This window comes from Glycine max, chromosome 4 (genome assembly GCF_000004515.6).
Source record: "Glycine max cultivar Williams 82 chromosome 4, Glycine_max_v4.0, whole genome shotgun sequence".
Taxonomy (NCBI): domain Eukaryota; kingdom Viridiplantae; phylum Streptophyta; class Magnoliopsida; order Fabales; family Fabaceae; genus Glycine; species Glycine max.
In genome coordinates, this window is record NC_016091.4 from 13,539,199 (window position 1) to 13,547,153 (window position 7,955).

The window sequence follows — 7,955 nt, forward strand, 5'->3', positions numbered from 1 at the left end:
ATAAGTGGCATGATGTATATGAAAAAAAATAGTTAGAGAAATTTTATATATATATATATATATATATATATATATATATATATATATATATATATATATATATATATCGTTTATTTATATTTATCTTCGCACCTTTTGGGCTCTTGTGGAGCCCTTTAAATTGGTGATTGGTAGTGTCCTTACTTCCTCTTCCTTCACCGTTTGCACATTTCCTCTCTCACATATTCACAATTAGTGAAGCTTGTAGCAGATAGATAAATAGATGGAAGAAAGAGACCCTTGTGAGAAAGTTTAATTTTCTTTGTTGCATTCTTCACTCTTTGTTAATTCGTTGTGTCTCTATCGGTTGCCGATAGAGGTGGCACTATAGAGAGACTCGTTTCATTTCCTTTCCTTTCCTTTTATTTCTTCTCATTAGTTTGCCATTTTTCCGCTCAGACAAAAGCTTCCCCACCAATTCAGCTCACCCTGACAGTGAGATCTATCTGATCTCATCACATTTCTATTCTTTGCGAGAAAACAAAGAGATCGACCGAATCATCATCGAAGAGAAGAACTATATATCATTCACCATTTGCTTTTTCTCTCCTTATTTAACCCTACTTCCCTTTTTTCACCCTTTTCTACGTCCACTCTTCTTCTTCCTCGCATCTCTTTTGCCTCTTTCTTTCTCAAACCCTTTTTCTTATTCCTCGGGATCCAGTTCAAGAACCACGTGTCTCGTTGCTTCTGTTCTATGTTTATAAGTAACTTGAGTTCCTTCTTTCTCTTCTCTTTTTGCATTGAAATATTGTGTCTGATTTGGTTAAGTTGGGAGATATATATACTGTTTAGTTAACTTGCATCATATCTCAGTGTCAAAGACCAGTTCATCATTTTTCTGAGACATTAAGGGATTTTAATTTGCATCTTTGGGGGAAGATTTGTGACTGAACCATCTTGATCTGTGACTATTCCAAGAGAGAAAGGTAGATACATACTTAATACTTCTGTTGCTTGATCTATAAGATCTCTCTTACTCTTTCTGATTAATTTCCATTTTCTCTTTCATCTCTTCTTTCTTCTTAACTATATATTATGTTCATGGTGCAATTAGATATAATATGATGGTGGTGAAAACTTTTATTTTGCTGATTTAAAACTTTGGTCCAAGTGTTTAAAGAAAAGATAAAGATTGTTGCCATTAATTCATTTTGCATTTTGAATCTTCACTTTCTATATATGCTTGACGATATCTTCTGGCATCGCGTTATTTCTTAAGCATTTATTGTTACGAATTATAACAATTTTCGCGATGAACTTTATCCATTTTTTGTGAGCATGGGTTATGAATTAGTGGGAATCACAATGAGTGACAATCACTGTGTGCTTTCTTATTGTGTAGTGTATCGTGCATGTCTATTGACGCATGTCTGTTGACTATGTAAGCATATCACATGCATAATAATCATGGCCATGCTTTTTCTCCATTTATATATAATTCTATAACAAGAAACTAAATCGGATCATAAGTTTTATTCAATTCAATTCAGTTCCATCATTTCCACATTTTTTTTAAATTAAATACTGACATGGGAAAAGCGGTTTCCCTCATTTCACCATGTGAGCTAGGGAATTTTTTATATGCCCAACAAACATTCTAATTTTCTGTTTCCACACTCTTTTAAGTTAATTAAAAGTAATACTATTTGTCAAGTGTTTTGCATAACCAGCCTACTTTTAATCTTTTGGCTAATGTTTTGCATAACTAGCTATAGCTATCCTTTAATTTGATTGCAATTAATACGAAATACCTGCAGAAATACTTTCATTTGATGCTAAGGAAATAATGAAATAATTAGGCTTAGTTATCTGCAACTATTTTTACTAACATTAATATATATATATATATATATATATATATATATATATATATATATATATATATATATATATATATATATATATATATTATATGCACATTTTGATGAGATTTTTTGGGAAGTCAAAATCATCTAGGCCTCTAGCACTAGTGATATTGGTCTTTCTCAAGCTTAGCACTAAGTATATATGTCATTTCTTTTGTTTAAATTATGAAATTACGTCTGATCCCTTATAGGTTATTTACAATGGAAAACGGCGTAGGGATCAAGCATTAGATATAGTAGATGAGTGCAATTGCTTCCAAACAAAAACAATAATATATACGATATAAAAACTCTTTATTTTTTTATGATGCATATAAAAAAAGTATATTAAATAAGGAATATATGTAAATATAATTCTTCAAAAGAATACAAGTTTAAGTGTAAGAGTAAAAAAAACACTAATTAATCTTTAAAAGTTAACGAAATTATCCAAACAATTATTTTCTCCCGTCCTTCTTATAGTGAATTAGGTTAGAAATCTATCTTCTGCATGCTTCCAGAATTGGGGTATATGAGTATTTAAATTTTGGATAGGCTAAGTAATAAACCCTAATGTTCATCATTCAGTTTCTGTAACTACGTAGGTAGCAGAGTTTGCATAAAATTGTTACTACTTTCCTTCAATTTAAAGCTCATCCCAACATTTTTTATGGTATGACTTTATGTTAAAATTTATGGCAAGCTGAAAGCTATTTTTAACTGATTCTAACTTCTAACTATGAATCCTGCTAAAACGTACTAGAAAGCATTATTAAACAAGATAAAGTAGAGAAAATAAATAACAGAAACTTTCCGGTGCATTCTTAACATTCATATGCATTAATTCTTAAGCAGGCGTGACTATATTTTAATATGATGTCCAAACTGGTCTAATTAGAATGCAAGAGAGCCTCTCGCTCTTTGTCAATTGAGAATAGCTAAAGTGATTTTAGAGGTTTGAAAGAGATTCAAGTAGCTTCAAATCATAATATAATAAAGAAGACTTTCTCTCTCCATTTGGGAACTCAAAGCTTTTGCATTTCTTATTCCTTGTTCAATTAATTTATTTTTAACTAAATAAACAAATAATTTCTCCGGTGCTGATTATTCTATTATTTTTATACTACTAAATTTATTTATATCCATGTATAATTGTCGAAAATGTGGATTGATAGCCAAGCATATATACTTGATCAAATAAGTTTCATATTTTTTATGCTTGTCAAATAAGTTTCATATTAACACTAATTTGGCATAACAATTAAACATACAAGGGAATGGTATCTTATAACTATGCGTACTCTATACACGCAGGGCTCCATAGAGAGAGGGAGAATATGAATAATTTTTCTCATGTTCCCCCCGGTTTTAGGTTCCACCCTACTGATGAAGAACTTGTTGATTACTACCTAAGGAAGAAAATTACCTCAAGAAGGATTGACCTCGATGTCATAAAAGATGTGGACCTCTATAAAATTGAGCCATGGGACCTTCAAGGTAGTAATTAAACTTGTTTTTTTTTTATATAAAAAATGTAGTTATTAATTTTGTTAGTGAAAAATTTAAACTTACGACATATTTTTTCTCGTTTATGTCTTCATCACTAAATTAATTTTATAACATTGGGTAGTAATTAAACTTAGTTAATAGAATTTAAAATCAACATGAAATAATATTATTTGTAAACGATATATCATTAATTTTTTGGTTTCCTTTCTTCTTCTTTTTTTCTTTTAAAATATGAAGAGCTTTGCAGAATAGGAGCAGAAGAGAAAAATGAATGGTACTTCTTTAGCCATAAAGATAAGAAGTATCCAACTGGAACTCGCACAAATAGAGCAACAGCAGCAGGGTTTTGGAAAGCAACAGGAAGAGACAAAGCAATCTATTCGAAGCATGACTTGATAGGGATGAGGAAAACCTTAGTCTTTTATAAAGGTCGGGCCCCAAATGGACAAAAATCAGATTGGATCATGCACGAGTATCGACTTGAAACAGATGATAATGGCGCACCACAGGCAAGTTTTCAAAAGTTATATTTATAACCAAGTTTTTGGAAAAAGAAAATTAAGAAAAAGAACCTATCATTCTCATGCATGATTTATTTTTGTCCAACAAAATTTAATTATTCATTAACTTTTTATTTTATTCTGTTTATTGTATATAGTTGGTCCATGTACATACATAAGACAAAACTATTACACTTGATTGCACTAGAAAGCTGTTGAATATGTATATATGTATTATGTCTATAAGTTATGCTTTTCTTTCTATCAAGATTTTTTTAAGAGATTAATTTTATGCACGTTCAATGTAAAAAAATTATATTATCAACTAATAAAGTGTTATGATAAGTGTATCTTTTAAAATTTCAAAAGTTAAAAATCTAATTGAATAATAGTGAGAAAAATATTTACACTTTCTTATGCATAGACTACTTACTATTTTTTTTTATTGGAATACATGTTTAGAAAACTTTATGATAAATACATAAAAAAAATTTAAAAAAAGTAAAGCAAAAAATTCTTAAAAAAATAATGAATTAAAAAACTAGCTTTTGAAAAACAAGCATTAAAAATTCATCCTTTTTTTTTCAAAACATAATTCGAGAAGCACCATATTAGTTTGTTGATTTATGAAACTACATGTTTGGTTCTTAGATTGTACTCCCCTTAAACTTATATGTAAGTAAAAAAGTAATCTTGTATATTAGACTTTAATAAGTAAATTTAACTATATGTTTCTTATTTAATGTTATCATTTCTAAAACAACCTTCATCTAATTCTAATTATATTTTTAATGATATTTTTTATTTATGATAATAAGTTTCAATGAAGAAATTTTAAAATAACCTTATTTTTTACTTGAGATTAGAAAAATTAAATTATGTCAAATAATTTTTTTAATTAGTGTAAAATTAGTTATTTTTATTTATATATAAGTCTAAAGGAAGTACTAGCTTTTGTCGCTATCAAGCCATGACTATTTGTTTGTTTTTTTCTGACATTCTCAATGAACGCCTTTAAACTAGCAACTAGATTTATCATATCATTCAAATAGACTTTTGGTGACTTTTATGCTTTAAAGCAGGAAGAAGGATGGGTTGTGTGTAGAGTATTCAAAAAGAGACTAACAACCATGCGTAAACTGAGTGAGCATGATTCTCCCTGTTGGTATGATGACCAAGTCTCTTTCATGCAAGACTTGGACTCACCAAAGCAAAGCTCTCAACCTAATTTTCCCTACCAGCAGTTCCAATATCCTTGCAAGAAAGAGTTAGATTTTTCATACCATTTACCTCTCCAGCTTCCATTAGAGAACCAAAAATTGTTCCAATCTGCAGCCTCCAACTCAATGACACCATATGGTATAGAAGAAAACCCTAATGCCATGCAGCCAGCATCAATCATGCAACAAGTTCAACAACAAAATTTTCAAGTGTTTGGAAACAATTCCAATGATCAACAAGTGGCTGATTGGAGAGCTCTTGACAAGTATGTTGCTTCACAACTTAGTCAAGAAGATGCATCCAAAGATCACAATAGTTATTCAAACGCAGACAACATTTTTCAAGTGAAGAACAATAGCACTATTGAACAGTTGAGGGACTTGGACAAGGAAGAAAAGATGGCTGAAAATGCCTCAACATCAACCTCAAGCTGTCCAATTGACATGTGGAAATAGTGGCTGTTTAAATTGATTTTGGGTTTATACTAATAATAAGGGTACTTTAATTAGTTAATATTAAAAAAAATGAAAATACCGTATAATTTCTTGTACATAATAAATGAAATGAACATGACATTAGAGCTAGTGCATGTGAATTCTCGGGATTCACTTCTAGCCAGCATTAAGTTAAATTTATTGAAATAGAACAATAGCCAGTAGAATGTGATCATATTTCTCATAAGTGATATAGCTTGCAGGATTTTTAGTTATTGTGTGGTTTAAAAGTAATGGGCTCTAGCCACTCCAGCTGCTCTATGTTTGTATTTTACATTCAAATGAAATAGTTATAGAATAAATGATTCTTTATCCTTTTCGGTTTGTTAATTTCTGAATTTTCGTTCAACAACTTATTATTCTCTTAACTAAATTAATTTGTATATGGTTTTGTATCTTTGTCTCTAATATGCACAATGGTTCTTGTTTTCCATTGTGCCACATAACACGAGAATCAAAAACATAAAAAAGGATGCATATTTGTGTCAACTTTCAAACAATAAAATTAATAGAAAATTTCTGACAGAGATTTGAATACTAATTTCTCTCAATTAGTAATTCTTTATCTTTTCCCGTGCATATGGGTATGTCCTTGTATTGTATGTTCCCTTTCCTTAGCAGCAAAGATAAAGAAAAAGTATAATTATTAGTTACAGTTTGTTTGTTGAGTATCAAGGATACGCTAAGACAAAAGGTTATGGAACATTTAATCACAACATTAAAAAGATGAAAAACATTTTTATTTTAACACATGAATGAGGTATATACACCTTATTAGAGAGAGAGAGGGAGGGAGAAGATGTAATATTAAAAAATAAAATAAAATATGTAATAAGAAAAAGGTTTAACTATATTTTTTTGTCCCTCAAATTTTAAAGTCTATCTTGTTTAATCCCTTAAATTGAAACTTGTATTTTTAGTCTCTCAAATTCACTTCTCAATAATTGGTACTATATTAATTATAACTCTATCAATTGGTGATCTCATAGAATGACGGAAATCCAACACATTACTACCTACTTCTTCAGTCATTTCCCGGAGGGTCATCATGAAATGCAGTTGAGAGAGATATTTAGCAAATGGGGAAATGTTACAAAGGTCTTCATTGCACAAAAAAGGAATCAAAGGGGTAGCAAATACGGGTTTTTAAGGTTCAAAGGAGTGCACAATGCGAAGAGGTTTGAATGGAGTTGGACCAAATCTATATAGGAAGGATGAAGATGTATGTCAACCAGCCAAAGCACAGGAAGGAGAACAGGCATCGTGGGTGTGCGAACTTGGCAAGAGTGCAATCGAATCAGGAAATGGATGTTGGAGAAAGAGAAGCCAATTGGCATAGGAGTGTTAGAAGGCAAGGTGTTTCCTATGCTAATGTAGCTAGCCGGAAAAAAGATGAACAATAAAACACTAGGATGAGGAGCTACTCTACATCAAACTACAAAGAGAGGTGGAAAGGATTGGAAGTGATAGTCACTAAGTCAAACACAAAATGGTTGAGGAAAGCATATGTAGGTTCGCAAAGGTGATCGAAAGAGATCTTTGAATTGTAAGAAGTGTTCATTTTGGAAGGGTTGAACTCTATACGAGCTCAATACTTGGGAGATAATTAGGTGCTTCTGACCGGGAATGAACAAGATGATGTAGAAGAACTACTCTCAACAACAAAGAGTTTTGGGGAGATATGTTTGAATCTATCCAGAAGTGGGAACCGGATGTCGTCCCTAGGCACATATATATGTGGGAAAGGATCAGAGGGTTTCCTCTACACATCTGCAATGAGGTGTGCTTTGAAGGGATTTTTGCCAAGTTAAGTAACTTGGTGAAGGTGGATGATGAGACAAGTTCTCTATCAATTCTTGAGTTTGCAAGATTGCTAGTTAGAATGGAAATTTCTTTTACAATATCCTCACACAAGAGAGTCCAAGTGAAAGGGGGCATATACTTGGTCTCAATATTGTTGAGGAGATTGTGATCAGAAAGGAGTTTAAGCATAAGTGTAGGTGCTAAGAGATTTTGGAGGATTTGAAGGATGAGGACTCGCTGGCGGTAAGGATGGATGGTATGGATGACAACTTCCTGGCATCAGATTGGGAGGAGAAGGATAGGGGTAGTTATGGGAAGAGATTATGTACATGATCGACATATCTCTGGCGAACGTCGATGTTGTCCATGAGACTCTGGCGGGAGGGAAAAGATAAGACCCCCTTCCTACCAGTATTGGTACAAGATGTTAAGATAGTACAACAGAGGATGACACTAACAGATTTTATACAAGGTGTGTTGATAAAGGAACAAATTCTATGGTGGATAAAGACAAAGTGGCTTTCTGTCAGGGAAATCATGAG

General features: G+C 31.6%; 1 protein-coding gene across 3 annotated transcripts; it reads left to right on the forward strand.

Moving 5' to 3' along the window:
• Positions 1-213: 213 nt before the first annotated feature.
• On the forward strand, positions 214-5,863 carry LOC100809321 (NAC domain-containing protein 7). 3 transcript variants are annotated; one of them, XM_014774632.3, is made up of 5 exons: positions 214-746; positions 856-968; positions 3,201-3,383; positions 3,633-3,904; positions 4,978-5,863. In XM_014774632.3, exons 3-5 carry the CDS (start codon positions 3,224-3,226, stop codon positions 5,569-5,571), a joined length of 1,026 nt encoding a protein of 341 aa, XP_014630118.1. In that variant the 5' UTR covers positions 214-746; positions 856-968; positions 3,201-3,223; the 3' UTR covers positions 5,572-5,863. The 3 variants fall into 3 exon arrangements, with proteins under 3 accessions (XP_014630118.1, XP_003523884.2, XP_040870524.1); XM_003523836.5 differs by having other exon boundaries at positions 214-968; XM_041014590.1 differs by lacking the exons at positions 214-746; positions 856-968 and having other exon boundaries at positions 3,223-3,383; positions 3,643-3,904.
• The last annotated feature ends 2,092 nt before the right edge of the window (positions 5,864-7,955 follow it).